This window comes from Rutilus rutilus (genome assembly GCF_951802725.1).
Source record: "Rutilus rutilus genome assembly, chromosome: 13".
In the NCBI taxonomy this organism is placed as follows: Eukaryota; Metazoa; Chordata; class Actinopteri; order Cypriniformes; family Leuciscidae; genus Rutilus; species Rutilus rutilus.
In genome coordinates this window covers 2,808,923-2,829,127 of record NC_140218.1, presented here as the reverse complement: position 1 = coordinate 2,829,127, position 20,205 = coordinate 2,808,923, and the positions used below count along the sequence as shown (strand labels likewise).

The following is a 20,205-nucleotide window of genomic DNA, read 5'->3' as shown; positions in this document are numbered from 1 at the left end:
ATTGTTAGCTTCCCTTTATGCAAATAGATTGAAACCATGCTTAGAAGAAATTGTCTCAGTTTCCCAATCTGGCTTTATGAAAGGTAGGCATATAGCAAATAATATTCGGCTTGTTTTAGATATTTTAGATTATAATGAATTGATCAACGATGGTGCAATCATTTAATTTTTAGACTTTTATAAGGCCTTTGACACGGTCGAGCATGAGTTTATGTTTGAATGTTTGCGCAAATTTGGTTTTGGCTCTTCCTTTATTAGAATAGTTCAGACTTTGTACAAAAATATTGTGACCGAGCGTTCAAACAGGGTTCGCCTAACACTTAGAAATAAGAAAATAATAAACGATAGCAGTTTGAACTCTTCACTCTTCTCCACTTTATTATCCAACACCTCAGATCACCAACTCCAAAAACCCGCGACACTCTAGTACCAGGTGCGCATGCGGCATGACACATGCCTATCTACGGCAAGCCCCGAAGGGAAAAATACATTGCATACACACATATACAACGAGCGCCAGTACATCCAGAGTTAGTGCATCATAACAGAATTCAACAAAGTCTGTTAAAATATTAACAGCAGCGTATCTTTGGTGAATGGTGTTTCTCCCCGGTTTACGATTAGCAGGGGCATCAGACAAGGGTGTCCTTGTTTTTATTAGTCACAGAGTTTCTTAATATTTGTATTACTCGCTGTGTAGATGTTCAGGGTATTGTTGTAGCTGAACACACTTTTCTAATTAGTCAAGTGGCGGATCACACCTGTCTGTTTTTAAAAGATGAGAAACAGGTTCCTGTTATTTTGGAAGCTTTAAAAACATTTTCTAATGCTTCTGGTCTCACTGTTAATCGAAATAAAAGTGAAATTATACCTATTCACAGTCTTGAAAAAGGTCATATAGAAGGTGTTGAGGTCAAAAGTTCTGTTAGATATTTAGGCATTTTAATAAGTAAATCACCCAAAGATAGAATTTTAGATCATTTTTCACAACGGACAAAAAAAATGAACGAATGTCTTTAATTGCTGGCCACAAAGAAATGTAACTATCTATGGTAGTTTCTTGATAGCTAAAGCTGAAGGCATTTCTAGGATTGTTTACCCAGCTTTGTCCTTATATGTCAACCCGTAAACTTGCTCATCTATCGACTCTATACTATTTCAATTCTTGTGGAAAAATAAAACTGAGTATGTTAAAAGGAAGACTCTGATAAGAAATACTTTGGAGGGAGGTGTGAATGCTGTGGACTTCAGTACTCTCAGTCAGGTTTTCAAGATCGGCTGGATTAAACGCTGCCTGAATGCTGATTCTCATCTGTTATGGTTTCACATTCCTAAAGTTATCTTTGAAAAATGTGGAGGGTTACATTTTTTTTATTGTCTTGTGATTTTAAATGCAACAAACTTCCGTTCAAGCTAATTTTCATAAGCAAGCCTTGGAGGCCTGTAAGCTTGCCTTTTGCCACAATTTTCCCCCTCATAGGAGTATTATATGGAATAATCAGAAAAAAATCTCTCTTTATTAAGGATTGGGTTGACAAAGGTGTTCTTTTTGTTTTGGATTTGTTGAAGAAGGATGGCAGCTTTTATTCCTACAATGAATTTATCAACCTTTTTGGAGTGGATTCCTCACCTAAAGTTTATAACTGGGTTAGTAATTCTATTTCCCCTAAACTTTAGCATATGGTTAGGTCATACTGTAGCTACAGAGTATCCGTTTGTGAAATGCCCCAGTTGTCTATTGGAGGTTTGGAGCTTTCCAGTGTCAAATGTAACAATTTTGGGATTAGAAGATTTCTTATTAGGAAAATCAGCTGTCATCCTAAAGCTGTTTTCAAATGGAAATTAAATGATCCTTCTCTTTCTACCATTAATATATGGACTGGCATTAATAAGTTTCTGTTACCTAACAAGTGGAAAGAGCTTTAAAACTCTACATAATTACTATCCCTTTTTCTGCTTATTACAAACTCTTTATTTTTGAGGTTGTGAATGTGCTGTTTTTGATTTGGGACTCCGGGTCAAAGGAGATGGATGACAGATTAAAACTACTTACTTTATGTGGCGAGTTTCATCTCCATAAGTGTAAAGTAACTGATTCTAAGCCCAATTTTAGACTTTTTTGTGTTGATTTGAAATTATTTTCTGACTCTCTTTGTTTATCAGCTAATAAGAAAGCTGCTAAATCTTCTTTGTTGCTCAAAGAAATGATGGTTTCATTGTAAATTACTTCCTGATTTTCTTAATATTATTTATTTATGTATTCCCATTGTTATTCATTTCTAATTACTTGTATTCTTTTTTTGTATTTGTAGTTTCTATGAATGTTTTGTTTTTTAGTAGACTATCCCTTATTTGCTGCCTTGCTTTACTTTCAGTTTACTGACTTATTTTGATTTTATTTTACTCTTTTTTGTGCTTGATACTGTATCCCCTGTGCTTTTTGTTCAATAAAAAAAAGAGGCTTCCTGACCCACTGAGACCTCGCAGCCCATTGCTTCACCCAAAGGTTCATTACTCGAAGCTTCATTCAGCATTGCTCACTAGTGACACCTAGCTGTGCAAATACATAGCAGACTAATTAATTAATTTTGAACCAATGTCCATTGCCTGGGTATAAAATAAAATATGTATCTTTCTCTGTCTGAATTTATTTATGCAGAGACAACTGTCACACACACAATTAATTAATTATTCATAAATTGTTTGGATAGTGACAGTATGAACAGCAAAAGTGACACTGTGTTGAGTGCAGTGCTAATGGTGGAGGGAGTGTAATAAAGTAAACTGCAACAGAATAGTCTGGGGTGGGAAAAGTCCCTCTTCTTGGACAAAACCTCTCCAGCCACAGAGGATGCAGGAGAACATAAAGATGTCAGTGCCAGCTGGTGTAAATGAGGACACTGATGCTTCTGTTGAGCCCAGACAGGGGAGGATCTCCTCTTTATTGCTGCTCCATTACCAGGAAAAAGGAAGAGGTCACAAAAAGCAAACAAATCAAAAAGCAGTCCAGTCCATACAAAGCAATCCAAATAATCCTATCTAATTAATATAACAAGACTATAATATAGCTAGGCCTACTGTCTATAATTAATAATAACAATATACTATAACTATTCTAATCTGATATAATGTAATAATATACAGCCCTAACACATATATGACACAATAACGACAATGACAATGGGAGTTCTCTGACACTCTGACTCTCTGACACTACAGCTGCTTCTGCTACTCCTGCAACAGCCACAAGGTGGCGCGAGTTTCGAACCCGCTTTATCCGGAAGCGACACTCAGACCGAACCGATGACCTACATGTTCGAGCCGGAGTCGGAGCAGGAGCGAGATGAAAATGAAGACGACGAACCTGTAGAACAACGTCTTCATATGGATGTATCGCACTGGTGTGTACTGTATTTACACATGAAACTTTGGTCTTCCGACCTTTTACCACCGTGTCGATTTATTTTGATTAATATGTGCGAGGGAGAGAGAGCAAGACAGCGTCTAGTTTGGAGACGGTGATGTCTTGTTTACACTTTCGTCTGGCTCTGAAGAGAGAGAGTGAGCGGCAGTTCATCTACATTAGACGGTGTAATGAAGCGTGTGGGTTACTACATCCAACAACCGAACATTTTAACTTACCCTCTCGTAACTTCTGCATCCTTTAGCTTGGACTACAAAATTGCAGCGAGAAATAAAAATGGCGGATTGCTCGAAGTGTTGGGCTGGAAGTCAATGTCCTTATTTGGCAGTTCCGCTGCAAATACTGTGACGTAATAGTTCAAAAAACGTCATAGATAACAGAAAAATCGGAACAGGTTGAAAAATATGACCAAAACAGAAGATAAAGATATCAACGAAGCACCTGAAGAGAATAATTTCATATTTTCTGTACTTCTAAACACTACAAATATACAACAAATGCATTTAAGGGCTAAAAAAGTGCATTTGGCATGATATGTCCCCTTTAACTTTGTTGGATACACAAAATTTACTAGGCAAAAGCCAGGCCTTTCTCCAGATTACGTTTGTTACAAGGGATCCCAATAGAATTTACCCTTGGAGTAACCTTTCTCTTCATTTGAAAAATTGAGCGAATATGTCTGTTGTTGCATTTTCGATCTAAAAAATCTATCTCGCCCGCAAGCGTAAAGCCGGATAAACACTATTACCTTTACTGAAGGTAAGGTGATTTTTAATTAGCTGAATTAAACCTGCTGGGATAGCTTTTATCAAGGAATTATATTCCTTTGGTGGAACTGGAAAGTTATGGTGATTAAAAAATTGCTTGCAAGTTAGAATATGACCAGAATCATCAAAGACAGATAGAATGCAATTAAAATTATTGTTAAACCATCTAGGGAAAAAGAGAGATTTATTTCTAACGGTTATATCCGCGTTATTCCAAAGGAGAACTTTGTGGGGGGAAAAGCAATGGACAAAACACAATTTCCACGAGAGAAGGCATTGCTGATGAAAGTTAGATAAGGAAATTAGTAACTTGCTAGGTAAAAAGTTACACTTTAATAGGAAAGACAGGCCACCCAGTTTGTTAAAGATATTATTAGGAATGAAAAACCATAACGACACTGGATTCACAAGGCATCTTTTCAGCCAGTTTACTTTAAAGGTGTTTATAGTATCAGCAAAATCTAAAAAGTCAAGGCCGCCTTCACCTCTGGAATTAGAGAGTACTTCTTTTTTCAATTTGTGAGGCCTATTTTTCCAAATAAAATCCAAAAATATTTTGTTAATTTCCCTTATAGCTTTATCATTGATAAACAAAGAGAGAGCAGGGAGCGAGAGAGCCCTTCCACCTTAGATAAAAGGACTCTACCGTATAATGAGAGATCTCTCTGAAGCCAGATGTTGAAGACGGTTTTAGTTTTTGTCCTTTTATCAGAAAAGTTTAAAAGATGTCTGGTAACTGGATTTTTAGTGATATTGATTCCTAGATATTTCACACAGTTTTTAACTGGGATCCCCTCCAATGATGTCTCATCTATATCATGAATTGAGATAATTTCACACTTTGAAATGTTAAGTTTTAGACCCGAAGCACATGAAAATTGTTCCACCAATTCCAGAGCATTAGGTAACTGTTTTTTATCCTCCAAGAATAGTGTGGTGTCGTCAGCTAGCTGTGTAATTTTAATCTCTCGATTAAATATAGAGATTCCTATCAAACTTTCATTTTGGTTAATCCTTAGACAAAGTAGTTCAGTGGCTAAAAGAAATAAAAACGGGGAGATTGGACAGCCCTGTCTGACTCCACGATGGATGTCAAACCTTTTGGACGTATCAAAGTTAACGATCACTGAGCTGTTAATATCTCTATAAAACATGGTTACAGTATCAATTAATGATTTACCGAATCCAAATAACTCAAGAGTGCGAAAAAGAAATTTGTGTTCTAAAGAGTCAAAAGCTTTTTGAAAATCAAGAAAAAGTATGAGACCATCTGACTGAATTAAATTAGAGTAATCCAGCACATCTAATACTAACCTTATATTATTAGATATGTGACGGCCTTTCATGAATCCCGACTGAGATTCTGAAATAATGTTATTTAGACCAGAACATAATCTTTTAGCATAAACAGAGGCTAACATTTTATAATCTAATGTTAACAGAGTAATAGGCCGCCAATTGTCAATTAATAAAGGGTCCTTGCTTGACTTGGGTATAAGGGATATAACTCCCTGTTTCATTGTAGAGGGCATTTCTCCCTGACTGATGCATTCCTTATACATATGAAATAAAGGCAATTTAATAAACTCCCAAAAGTGAAGATAGAATTCTACGGAAAGCCCGTCAATACCAGGGGATTTACCTTTTTTCATTGAGTGCAGAGCTTGATTAATTTCATCTATTGACAAATCAGCGTCACAAATTCGACTAAACTCACGATCAATAATTGTAATACGGTGTCTAATTGTATCAATACATTTTTCACAGCTGTCATAGTTAAATTTAGATGTAGCCTATAAAGATTGCTGTAAAATTTGCTAACAAATTCTGATATTTCTTTTGGATCTTTAGAGGTAACTCCATCGATGTTAAGTGCTGAAAGAGCTTTCCTCTGACTGTTTCTTTTTTCCAGGGCAAAGAAATAGCTAGAATTCTCTTCCCCCTCCTCAAGCCATTTTGCCCGAGACCTAATATATGCACCTTTGGCCGACTCTAAATAAACTCTATCGAATTCCAGATTTAATTTTTTTATTTCCATATCTTCTTCTTCTGAAATCTTATCTTTGGCTAGTAATACATTAAGTCTATTAACCAACTCTGAATCAATTTTATGTTTAATATTTTTAAGTTCCTTACTTCTTTTAACTGCAATATATCTGGCCTTATATTTAAAGAACTCCCAATTTTTTTTATAATCTCTGGTTGATCCGGTAAATAATTCTTTGGTAAGATTGACACAACTAAAGAGGTCATTTACAATACCCTTACAGCTCCGACGCCTCGGTTCAAAGGTCACATCATGCTGGGCAACGTGAGCGGTTGGTGTATTTTGAGCTGGGACACAGAAACATAGGGTCCACTTAATTTAATAAGATTTAAATCGTATGGTTGCTTAGTATTAGTTATGCATTTGTAAAGACACTTTTGGAGACTTTCAACAACAGGTTTGTGTATAAACGGTACTTTCTCAGCCGTTTGGTCGACATACACCGCGAAAGATGGAATTCATTCTGCACTCGCCTGCGAGCGCCCTCGGCTACTCTTTTCCCCCTACTATATAGTAGGGAAGTATGCGGTTTCAAACGCAGCCAATGTCTAATAAGGGGAGAAGTGCCACTCTCAGTAAACTTCCGGGTTCTGAACTGGTTGCAGTTCCACTCTGGCTCCACATGAGGGCGCTCACAGGACGAGTGCAGGATGAATGGAGGTCTACGGAGCTATAGTCCTCAAAATCCACTTTTCTCAGGATATAATTTTCTGTCTAGTAATTTGAATGTTGTATTCGAAAGGAGATGCAAAGAAATTACACATTGCTGGGTGTTAGATTTTTTAGAGTCACTTATTTGCTTTAAAAAGTCTTTTAAAATGTCAATGACGTCATACACATCGTACAACCAGAGATACTGCTTTCAAACAGACGCTGTACGAAGCAGTACATAAAGTGTTGAATGAAAATGTCTCTGAAACATCTGTGTGTTATTTGGCAAATATTGCATTTATTTCACTTCAGCTGTGGTAAAGTATGCAAACACCACGTGAGCGGTCACTACGGGAACCAGGAAGTGTCCGACTTCACGTCTCCGTTTGCAGCTCCTCCCGCCGGCACGCGGCTACTCTCGCCGATCGGTTACATCCAGCCGATGTCCAACACACCTATTGTCTCAAATACAACAATTTCATTGGCTGCTGTGCGTGTTATGGTGCGTGTCGCACAAGCCCTGAAAAGTGAAGCCAAAGCGTCTCGACCGCCCCCCCCGGTGACTGGTCCCAGTATAGGTCATAAGCCCCGCCTCCCCGTGTTATTCAACGGGACTTGAGACCAACTAAACAATTTAATTACACTTCAAATATCTTTTTTCCGAAGGTGGGTTCTGTCATTTACTGTAGTTTTTATCACGCTGATGTAAATTCAAGTGTTTGTTTTTAGTTAGTTATTTGATGCTATAAAAACGGTGGTGTGACGTCATGATTGACAGCTGTGATTGACAAGTTTTTTTTTCAGGATCTTCGGAGGACTGAAGAGATCGGCGCTTTAAATTTAATATCTAAATTTCTATAATTAATTATTTCACACCGAGAGTGAGGACGGGGCCTTGATTTTGCGGCTTTACTTCCCGCTCACGACTGCGCAGGTCTGGTCCCGAGATCGCTACTGCACAGACTCAAGCCCCAAGATGTCAGCGCCATATCGGGACACTGGCGGCTTCACTTCTCACGAAGATGGCGGAGAGAGCAGACGCATTGTGAATAGCCTTGAAAATCAAAGGAATGAACTTTTAACTCAACAAAACCCTGAAATATCAGATGTAAAACCGTAGGGAACTTATCATAATAATTCAGAAACGTGTGAGTGACCCTGAGCACCTCCTGGAGTACGATATTGCAGACCATAACATGGCTAGCACAAAAGCTAATGCTAAATTGAAGGCTCTCCAAGAACACGACTATGGTGGTCCAGAAAGGATGGAAACTACACCAGAGGAACCAAAAACACCTTAGCATCTCCTTCCAAACCACCAGCACCACAGAAGAAGTCAAAACCAGACGACGCCGTGACTGCTGGAGCCCATGCTGAAGACGCCTCTAACGCTGTGATCCTGCTATCGGCACTCTTCAAAACATGATGCAGGACTTCAAAGCGGAGCTAAAGCAGAACACGCTGACCATAGCCAACATCGCTAAAGCGGTAGAGTTTAACTCTGCCGAACTCAAAGAATGTAAAACACAGTGCCAAAAACTGCACGTCGAGGTGAAACAACTCAAAGAGGAGAACACAGATCTGGGGGAAAGAGCTGCAGAGTTGGAGCGTTATAAAAGAAGAGCCTGCGAGTAAATGGCTTACAGGAGGGAAAAGACGAAAACACACGACAAATCATCTCTGATATCATCGGAAAGATTGTGCCACACTGGAGGGAGAAGATGGATTTCATCCTGGATTCGGTGCACCGACTGGGGCCGAGTAACACCAGCCGCCCTCGTCAGATCATCATGCAGTTCACAGGACGCCACTTCAGGGACGAACTCTGGCGGATCACCAGACTTCCCCCCGTCTGCAAGCATCTCAACATCCGCTTCACAGAAGACCTCACCAAGGAAGACAGAGAGGCACGGAGGGCTGTGTGGCCGAAAGTTGAACAGGCAAGGAAGGCAGGACTAAAGACAGTGTTCCCCCCATGCTTTCATTAATGGACAAAGAGTCTCACCATAGACACAACTATCCAGGGGTTTTGAATCCCGAAAACAAGTGAGTTTGAATGAAAATTCTCGGGGTTTTGCTACTATTACAAATTCCTGATAGGAAACTTCTACTGTTGTTTTAAGTAAGTTCAGCAATCCATTGTTGTTGATTGTTTATTCATTTGTTTTTGTTCTATGTTCAGTTTAAAGAGTAACATTTCTCTAATTTCTGCAAGGGGTTTAAGAAACATGACAAAGAGAAAAAGTATTTTCTTATTTTATTTTGTAAAGGGAAGAAGTCAAATATAATTGTTTTGCAGGAAACGCATTCTAAGGTTGATGATGTTATATTTTGGTCTAAACGATGAGGAGATGAAGCTTACTTTAGCCACGGCACTTCAAGGTCAGCAGGAGTCGCCATCCTCCTAAGTAACTTCAAAGGTCATATTGTGTCCCATATGGCAGATGAATTTGCTCACTGGCTGATTCTTATCATAAACATAGATGGTCTGAAATTCATCTTAGTCAACATTTATGGATATAACATCAGTAGAGAAAACCGAACCCTATTGAACATGGTTTACATTTAGACAATCTCAAATTAACACACTCAACTGATAACATCATCATTGGAGGCGATCTAAACCTAGTTCATGATGAATTGTTTTATAAATATCCTTTCAGATACTCTGCAAATCATCCAAACACCATATTCACGAACTTTTGCGAAAAAGAAAATTTGGTTGATCCTTGGAGACACTTAAATCCAGAAATATCTAAATACTCCTGGTTTAGCTCAAGCCACAATTATAAATCCAGAATTGATCACTGGTTAATTGCAAATCATTTGCTATTTTATAATATTAGCTCTGATATTTCTTCTGCACCACTAACAGATCATAGTGTTATTTTACTACAGATCAAACCCAATGACAACAATGTCCACTCACACACATATATTGGAAGTTCAATTCCAGTCTGCTCAAAAATAATGACTACTGCCAAAAAATCGAATTATTAATTAAAGAAAATGCCAATTCTGAGGAGCTCACAACTGCTACCAAAAAGTGGGAATTCCTAAAATATAAAATACACCAATTTACCATCTCATTCAGTAAAATAATTTAAAAAGACAGTAAAAACAAGAAGTAGACATTATTAATCAGTTCAATATGTACTGCAATAGGCCAAACCCAACTGAAGACGATAGACAGAAGATATTAAACCTCCAACCAAAACTAGATGAAGTTCACAGTCGTAAGGCCCAAGGGGGCTTTATTAGATCCAGAGCTAGTGGATAGAGGAGGGGAAACAATTCAGCGTATTTCTGTGGTCTTGAAAAAAGAAGACAGGAAAAAAATAGCATCAGATCCCTGATGGTTGATAATAATGAAGTCACAGATGAAAAGTTGATCTCTTCAGAAATCTGGTAATTCTATAGCCAGCTCTATAGCTCTACATTTTCTAGCGTGGACTGTCAACATTTTTTTCAGGATATAGCAAAACTTATTCCAAAAATAGAGGATGGCCTCAAACAAACATGTGATAATCAAATAACAATTCCAGAACTTGACGCAGTAATTGGTCGTCTCTCTCTTAACAAAGCCCCCGGATCCGACGGTCTCACAGGTGACTTTTACAGACATTTGGGTAGATTTAAGAGACCTGCTGCTACAAGTCTTTACCCAAATATTTGAAACATGAGTGCTTCCACCAACAATGAGACATGGAGTTATCGTCTCAATTCCAAAACCTGGGAAAGATCCCAGAATTATAGATAACAGAAGACCCATTACACTCAGAAATTCAGACTACAAACTCCTAACTTACATCTTTGCTTCTCGTCTTCAAACAGGGATTTCAGATCTTATTGCAGATACACAGTCAGCTAGGGCTCTTAAAAGGAAGGTCAATACATAATAATATAAGATTGGTAATGGACATCATTGAGTGTAGAAGCCAAATAGAGGATGATGGTTTCCTTCTCTTTCTAGACTTCTATAAAGCATTCGACTCCGCGGAGCATCCATTTATTCTTTCACCGCTCGAACACTTTGGCTTTGGAGTCAAATTTAGAGAATGGGTTGGTGGATTATATCGAGATATTAATATCTGTGTCCTATTACCTAGTGGTACCACCCCAAGCTTCAAGATTAATGTGGGTATTCCTCAAGGTTGCCCCATCTCACCATACCTGTTCATCTTAGCCACAGAAATGCTATGCTAATCTATATTAAAAACTGTAATGATATTAAAAAACTTAATGTACTTGGCACAGAAATAATAATCAGCCAACTAGCCGACGACACAACAATATTCTTAAAAGATAGATACCAAATTTCAACAACTATTGCCAAAATTGAAAAATTCTCAAAAAGCCTCAGGTCTAACATTAAACTTACAACACTTCACTGAAAAACATCTGTAATATCCCTATTAAATCAGAAATCAAATACCTGGGGATTTACCTCTCTAAGGACCAAAAACAAAGCCAGCTTCTGAATGTAGAAAATAAAATTAAAGAATGCAAATCAAGACTAAATATATGGCTACAGAGGGACCTATCAATACTAGGCCGAGTTTACCTAACTAAGATGAATATTTATCCAGATGTTCTTGCCCAGCCTATTCCAGTGCCACTCCAAACAACACTGATTACATCTATCAACCAAATCAACCTAAACTTCATTTGGAGAAACAGACCACATTATATGAAGAAAAGCAATATGGTTAAAGACACAAAGGATGGAGGAATAAAAGTTATTGATTTTGACTGCCTTAATGGAACCTTAAAAATAAACTGGTTAAAATCTTGGATCAAACACAGCAACTCCTTTTGGTATTGTATTCCAAGACCTTATTCAAGAGAATTGGAGGATTAGAATTTCTTCTTAGAGCGGACTTTAGTGTTAACAAATTACCTATATCATTGTCAGAGTTTCACTGATAAATACTCTTGTACTGGAAAATGTTATACGTGCATAACTTCTCACGCCACACATCTGTACTCTGGAACAACAGATATATTTTGCACAGCAACACATCTCTGTTCTTTGAGGATTGGTGTGGGAGAAATATATGGTCCATAGCCGACTTAATGGATACCGACGGACAGTTGTTAAATTATGAACAATTTTGCATCAAGCATTATTTCAAACCCTTAAAATCAGACTTTACTAAATTACATAAAGCACTAGCCCAAGTTGTCCTTCTAACAAGAAACATTTTGGCATATTATCCGATACAACCACAATTGGCCCCACTATCAATTCAAGGGATCTTTGTTCTGGATAAAAAATGCACTAACCACTTTATTAGAAATTGTTTTATTGATTATATTTACCCTAAAAGGCAAAATAAAAATAACATCCTACAAAAATGTGATAAATATTCAATCACTAAATTAAGAACAATGTATCTAACACTCCCTATACTCCCCTCTGAGGTCGGCAAACGCGCCCCCGCGTTTTGCTGGACTTTTTTTACATTGTAGCACTTTAAACTTAAATTACTCCGTCATTTATGGTCATACAGAAAAAATAAATATAAAAAAAGAATCTGTGATATTTCTACTTTTGTATGTGTCCACTTACAATCAAATCAAAACATTGTGCTTTTGAAACATAAAGAAAATAAACAGGGTGTGCGTTCTGCCTCTCCATCGCGGTGAACTTTTTTTTCTTGAGCACGTCTATAAACTGAAACAAAACTCAGTGAATACTTGTCACACATTTATGAGCCATATACCTTTATAAACATTTAAGTGTGTACTTTTAAATGATCGGATTCAAACTGAAAACAAATATTTTCTGTTTAAGTAATTTGTATAAAACCAACAAGATGTCCAGCTTCTCAAACGCTTCCTAATTATTTTTAATTTGGCCACGCCCACTCGCGCAAAAGATATTCACATGCAAATCTCCACATGGAACGCGAACGCGCTCGTTACCTCAAAAACAAAACACTTCATCAGTCTCTGCTTTTCGTCGAGTTTGAAAGACGTGAGTTTACATTGGCTTTACCCCAGAAGAAGAATGCGATTTCAAGACAAGAAAGATAAGGTAAGAAATTCTTACATATTAGTTTGTTATTGTTGCATAAATTTCACATTGCAGTTGAACTGTTGCTAGATATATGGTGAATATTATAATATTTAGACCCGTGTTTACTGTTACTGTGTTTGTGGATATCTGCTCAAACGTAGATATGTATATGGTAGGCCTAACCATAATTATATTTGAGCGCGATCGCGTTTGAATGTATCATATTTTGGAAAAGCAAAACGCTCCAAACGGCTTCATGTTTTACTATTATCTCATTTCATATCATCATAACGAATGGAAACATTTGAAGTAACATGATAATCAATATATTTTTCTCTAGCTTAGTTGTTACTGAAATCTTTTTGAAAATGTATATAGGCTGCTATATTGTTATTATTTTATGCAGCACTGCGCATAGCCTATACCTACAAGGCACAACAAACCTGTGTTCATTATATAATATATTGTTGGAAACATTTGTGTGAGTGTGTGTGTGTATTCTGTGAATTTTAAAAAGCAATTTTAACCAGAAAAATCTCAAATGTATTCCCAAAATCGTGCAGGCCTTTCTCTTGATATCAGTATGTTCACTTTTTTTTTTTTTTTTTTTTTTTTCAGGGCCCAGATGCCACTGAGTCCTGCTGACTTCAACATTCACAGTACATGTCTCTGTACATGAACATGGTAAAGTGAAAATCAAACACCTTGGAAATGAAAGGTATGTACAATGTTTTTAGGAATGGCACAAAGGTCTCTTTCTTTGGATCATTGTTATCAATAAGTGTTTTTTTTTTTTGTTGTGTATCTTTGGATTATGTTGTAAATAAATCCAAACAATTTTAAAAGCCATTCTTTTTTGAGGCCACATTTACACATAGCCGGGTATTTAGAGAAACGAATATTTCCCCCCCCTCCGTTTTCAAAAATAACATCGTGATTCGTGCACACAACATCGTTTTCAAAAAAGTTGTCGTTTACATCAACCCGCATAAATTCGCCTTCGAGCGCCATCATAACATATGGGCAGCGGAGGGAGGGAGCGTAGGGAGAAGGATAAAGCCATGCAAGCCAATCAGAATCCTCAAAATCGACAACAACAAATAGCACGAGCGACTTCCAGTTCCTTTCAAAACAACAGACGTTGGGAGGCAATGTACCGGCGTCTTGGAAGGAAAAGCTGCTGTAAAAATGCTGATTTTCGTGTACTCCTTCGCCTCTGCTCCTCGATATAGTTCAGCAGTTGTGTTTTGCAAATGCAAACAGGCCAAAAGCGTTTGCACAAAAGTATTTTTTTTTTCACAAAATCACCACCTTAACAGCATCCATGATCAAACAGTAGCCAAACAAACTCTAAACATAGGGCGCTCACATGACATAAGCATTTTCTGGCGCATAATGTGATGTTTGAGAACCTAAAACCCCGTTTCTCCCAGTTGACACGGCAACACATAACCGGCGTTTTCAGAAATCTCCACTTTGGCCGGAGTTTTTAGAAATAATCGTTTTCAGGGATAAAAACGGCGTTTTCGTGTAAATGACAGGCCAAAACGCAGGGAAATATCTGCGTTTTCCCATCGTGTAAACGGGGCCTTAATCTCCTCATTCTTTGTGCAAGGTTGGTCAGAATGATGGGCCCTGATAAGCTCCTAATAGGGCCATTAGGGAGTGTCTTTGTCTTTCTCAGGTGTAAAAAGCCTTACATATTAATGAGATGATCCGCCCCTTCGCATATTGCTTTTTCACACAAAACACGTCGTAAAAATTTTTAATCAATATATTGTCTTCTCTGAATGAGCAGTCAGGGTGATTTTCACATAGTTTTAGAGCAAATATTCTAGGCTACGTCATACAATTTTCAAAAGTCTTGTGAAGAAATAATAAGTATGGGTTTCATGACCTTATTTCAGTGAGAATTTTTTTTTGTATTTTCACAAACCACGCATAAATGTCATTATCTCAAAACTACAAACTTTTACATACATGCTGTTGATATATTATTGTAGCAGAGTTTGTGCTGAATACAGTGTAATTAGACTTTAGCCATGAAAATGTCACAAGTAACAGAAATAAGCACAAATGTCAGAGCATGTCAGAACACCTCCAGGGCCCAGAAAACAGCTCAGACCCCAGAGGGTTAATGGAACCTTAAAAATAAACTGGTTAAAATCTTGGATCAAACACAGCAACTCCTTTTGGTATTGTATTCCAAGACCTTATTCAAGAGAATTGGAGGATTAGAATTTCTTCTTAGAGCGGACTTTAGTGTTAACAAATTACCTATATCATTGTCAGAGTTTCACTGATAAATACTCTTGTACTGGAAAATGTTATACGTGCATAACTTCTCACGCCACACATCTGTACTCTGGAACAACAGATATATTTTGCACAGCAACACATCTCTGTTCTTTGAGGATTGGTGTGGGAGAAATATATGGTCCATAGCCGACTTAATGGATATCGACGGACAGTTGTTAAATTATGGACAATTTTCCATCAAACATAATTTCAAACCCTTAAAATCAGACTTTACTAAATTACATAAAGCACTAGCCCAAGTTGTCCTTCTAACAAGAAACATTTTGGCATATTATCCGATACAACCACAATTGGCCCCACTATCAATTCAAGGGATCTTTGTTCTGGATAAAAAATGCACTAACCACTTTATTAGAAATTGTTTTATTGATTATATTTACCCTAAAAGGCAAAATAAAAATAACATCCTACAAAAATGTGATAAATATTCAATCACTAAATTAAGAACAATGTATCTAACACTCCCTATACCTCCTAAAGTGAAAGAAACGCACTTCAAAGTAATGAACAACATTTACCCCTCTAAAGAATTACTGAGACGTCGCTTTGGTACAGATGATAATACATGTGCATTCTGTGAAAATGATGTCGAAACTACGGACCATGTGTTTTTCTCATGTAATGTGATACAGATATTTTGGTGTGATATACATAAACGGGTTAAGCAACAGATGTCTTCATTCCCAAACTCTGTCTCCAGTGCCGACATAACATTTGGATTGATATTGCAAAGCAAGGGTGATGAGCTCTGGACTAATACAACTGTGTGTCTAGATAAATTCTTCATTCACAAATGTAGAATTGTGAAATCATCTCCCAAATTTGTTTTAAAAAAAAAAAGAATTTAAACTGTATATGAAATCCTTCAAAACTCTGAAAGGTCCTAAAGCACAAAAATATATATAATACCCTAAAACAGCTGAATATCAGCTAAAATACCCTAAAATACCCTAGTCCCAGCTGAGGTTAATAGCTGAACAATGACTGAATTCTCCCCTCATGTTATGTTATAATTTCTTACGTTTTTTTTTTTCTATTTAAATTTGTTTATATGAATGTTTATTTTCCTTTTATAAATCATCCTTATTTTTGTTACTAAGACTACATCTATATTTCCTGTTTGTATTAAGAGCTGCTCCCTCTGGCTATAGCTTCTCTGTGTCCTATTCTGAAGAAACGGATTTTATAAAACTTAAATTGATATTTTCAATAAAAAAATTAAAAAGGACGAAAGGTGACCAGGCCCGGACATGTATAGGCTATTTTGTTTTAGTTTATGCAGCAGTCTCGTGAGGGGCTGCCAAATTTCGTATTGTTGTTTGTTTATTTTTGGATTAAAGTTTATTCTGAAAAAAAAAAAAAAAAAAGCTTCACTTCTCACCAGTGGAAGAGAGCGAAGGGGCGTCCATATTTTTTTACAGTCTGTTTTTATTTTTTTATTGAACAATTATTCATGTATAAACAATATGGTAATATTAATAAATCTTTACAAAAAAAAAACATACAAGACAGGTGCATGAAAGAACCACTAATACACACAACAACAAAAAATAAATAAATAAAATTAAGGGGCTAAGGTTTTTCTTTTAAATCATATTCTTCTATGGTGGAAAAAATAAGTTTTTCTTTTTTATCACTTTGAGGGCTTTTGTATAAGAAACAAATTCACCATGAAATGCACAGAACATTGGTTTCATCTTTAGATATTTTGATTTGTGAACATAAAATTTTCCAAGCATGAGGATATTTTTTACAGTCTATAGTTGACACGGTCAAAATCACGCGTTTCGTTTAAAGACTTTTGACCCCGATCGCCTGCCATACTCTGTTTGCGTCTCTCTCTCTCTCTCTCTCTCTCTCTCTCTCTCTCTCTCTCTCTCTCTCTCTCTCTCTCTCTCGTCACAAATAGAAAGTGAAAGTAAGTTTTCCTGTCGCCATTTTAAGCAGGAGAAATGCGAAATACGACACGGAAAAAACAGAACATCAAAGTGTTTATCAGCCATTATAAAGGGATTTAAGTGTAGTTTTATGATGTTAAAGCTGGAGGATTTGAGATCCTGTATCTTGTAAAAGTTTGATCAAGGTGAGTGTTCATGTGTGACTTTCTCATATTAATATGAATCTCTGGAGGACATTTTACGTGATATGACATCTTAAATAAAGGTTTTTAATTTTACACTTCAATGTTTCCTTTGTGTTTCGTGATGTTTGTGATTCTCCAGAAGTTTAGCTTATGTGTAAACACACATAGGCCAATTCACACAAACGTCAACAAACAATTTTTTTTTTTTTTTTTTTTTGTATCGGATCAGTGTGTGTCGATGTGTGTCGGGGTTTGTTTTCTTTTCCACCCGAACATCAACGGTCGACTTGTGTGTGTGAGCTTGAGTTAACGCAGTCACATGATCCTTTTCTCCCACACTCCAGATATGTTCAGCTAAATTATGAAGGTTGTTTAATTTAATCATTTAATTTAGTGTGTGAATGTTTCTTCATTCAGAGTCAGTGGAGGAGATCAAACTCATCAGATTCTCCTGCAGCTTCATCATGGCTGATTCACAAGGATCCAGAGATGGAGATTGTTCTCCAGGATGCAGGTACTTTCAACAAACATTACATTACCATTACCCCCACACCTCCACCCCTCCACACACACAAACACAAACAGATTAAAGACAGTTACAGAAAAAAGAAGATTTTTTTGCCTTTTTTTTTTTTACTAAAATGAAATATTCAGTAAAATGATAATTGTTTCCTCAAAGTACTTTTTGATGCAGGATAAATGTATTCACAGTAATCTAAAGGATTAAACTGAATCTGTTCTCTGTTCCAGTTCAGTCCAGCAGAAGAGCTCAAACCCAGAGTCCAGCTGTGTGTCTATGAAGAGTAACCGCTCTATGAATCAGCCAATAAAGTTTAAGAGTGGAGACAAACGGCCTGATCTCAGGTATATCATTTCTATAAAAGATGTGCTTATAGTGCGACACTTTTGAATTAGAATCATCATTTTTCTCAGTCAGTCAGTCTAATACTAGCAATGACATCGAGTAAATGTAAGCTGAGATCTTTTCCACCTTTATATAATGGAGTAGGTGCAGGGGCGGCGCTAGGGCTGGGCTAAGGGGGCTTAAGCCCCGAATGTTTTTAGTAAAGCCCCAAATATTTTGTTACCTTGTCTTTCTCATAGAGCAAAACAATTAATCAGAAAAACAAACGTGAATAAGATTACAGCAGCTGCGATTAACATGAAAAGTGCATATTACAGTTTTATTTATATTTTTCCCTTTGCATTAAAGATACTTACGACGTGCGTTTGCAGCGTTGAGCATTGTAGCCAATCACAGACATGTCTGTTGAAAGCATCGGCCAATCAGAGGCGTTTAAATGAGTCGCTGTGCTGAAGATGTGTTTTGTGCTAGCTCACCGAGTTCTACACTTTCGCAAACATGTCATTATTATTGGCAATAAACTTAAGATGCAAATAAGAGATTCACTGCAATGTATTTGATATTCTTGATGCTGCTCTGATGCGCTCCATCACGCACCGCTCTGTTTGTTGTTAGGATGACTAAAAGTTCAGCGGTCTCGCTCATCAGTGTTAAAATGATTAAATAAGTGAACGAATGCCTGGTAAAATGTAAGTGGAAAACATTTAATATTTGACTGTTTTACAATAGAAATGTTCAACTACCGACAGTATCTGGTGACGCAAATTACTCAACTTTAAAAAATTTTTTATAGAATTTTGCCTTTTTGAATTGAAAATATGCTATAATTTCCTTGATTCATTTAGAGACAATGCATGCATAATTAAAAATAAAATATTATTTGCAAATAGTTACAATTATTTCACTAATACAATAAGCCTTTCTTTTTCTTAAATTATTCCCTTAAATCGCTTTTATAGTTAATTAATTCCTTTAAATAAAAATACCCAATTTTAGGTTGGGCTAAAGCCCCGAATATCCACTGACCTTAGAACCGCCCCTGAGTAGGTGTAAAACTGAGTGGATTTTTAACTGCTGGTTCAGGGCCCGTATTTATCAAGCTTCTCCAATTGTCATTTTAGTCTTAAAGGGTTAGTTCACCCAAAAATGAAAATTCTGTCATTAATTACTCTCCCTCATGTCGTTCCAAACCCGTAAGACTTTTGTTCATCTTCAGAACACAAATGAAGATATTTTTGATGAAACCTGAGAGCTTTCTGTCCCTCCACTGACTGCAACGTCATTGCGACTTTCAAGGCCCAGAAAGGTAGTAAAAACATTGTTAAAATAGTCCATGTGACTCCAGTGGTTGGTTTGATTCGTGGTTCATCATTGGTTGTTCGTTTAACGTTCTTTCTCAAGGTAGAAAAGTCAACAGCTTAAACGATGGCTCTTAGAAAGCCTCTTTTATTCTATCAAACTGCCAAAAACCCTTTTCAGACTGTGTGCAGCTGAACCAAGAAAAGCTTAAGATTGCATGGTGCTGATAAGCATGAATGGCAGAAGAAAAAGACTGCAATTAAAAAGCAAAACGAGAAAATTATTTTAATGCAAGCAATATAAAAACTGCACACATCAGCTCTGGAATAAAAGAAAAGAAATGCACGATTAACTAGATTAAGGCATACTCCTGTCTTAATGTAAACCCTGTCCACCACCCACAAAGCTTTCACAAAGTTATGCTTGCCACTGTAACGTATGGCTTCCTAAAGACAAGTTAAGACAAGGGTAAATAAATGAATAATAATAAAAAATTTATCAGGTCTCAACATTAAGCCTTTTCATTTGATTGTCCTCAGTTCGGTCATTCACTTGTCCGAGTAAAAACATTTGTTTGTCCAGGAAAAAAAATGTATTCTGATAAATTATAAATAATTATATGTAATTTATTCTGAATCAATATTCTCATCACTGTTCAGTCAGCTTTGACATATATAAATCGGCATATTCATGATATTTTAACCTTTATAAAGGGCATTTTTCCCTCA

General features: G+C 36.8%; 1 protein-coding gene across 1 annotated transcript in view; it reads left to right on the top strand.

Annotated features, from left to right (window-relative positions):
• Window positions 1-17,135: 17,135 nt before the first annotated feature.
• The window catches only part of LOC311302520 (uncharacterized protein), a 747,744-nt gene continuing 744,674 nt past the window's right edge, over window positions 17,136-20,205 (top strand). The window contains exons 1-3 of the mRNA XM_084428465.1: window positions 17,136-17,313; window positions 17,731-17,827; window positions 18,064-18,177. Of these exons, the coding sequence (XP_084284591.1) occupies window positions 17,778-17,827; window positions 18,064-18,177 (164 nt within the window). The 5' untranslated portion in view covers window positions 17,136-17,313; window positions 17,731-17,777. The remainder of the gene's footprint in view (window positions 17,314-17,730; window positions 17,828-18,063; window positions 18,178-20,205) is intronic.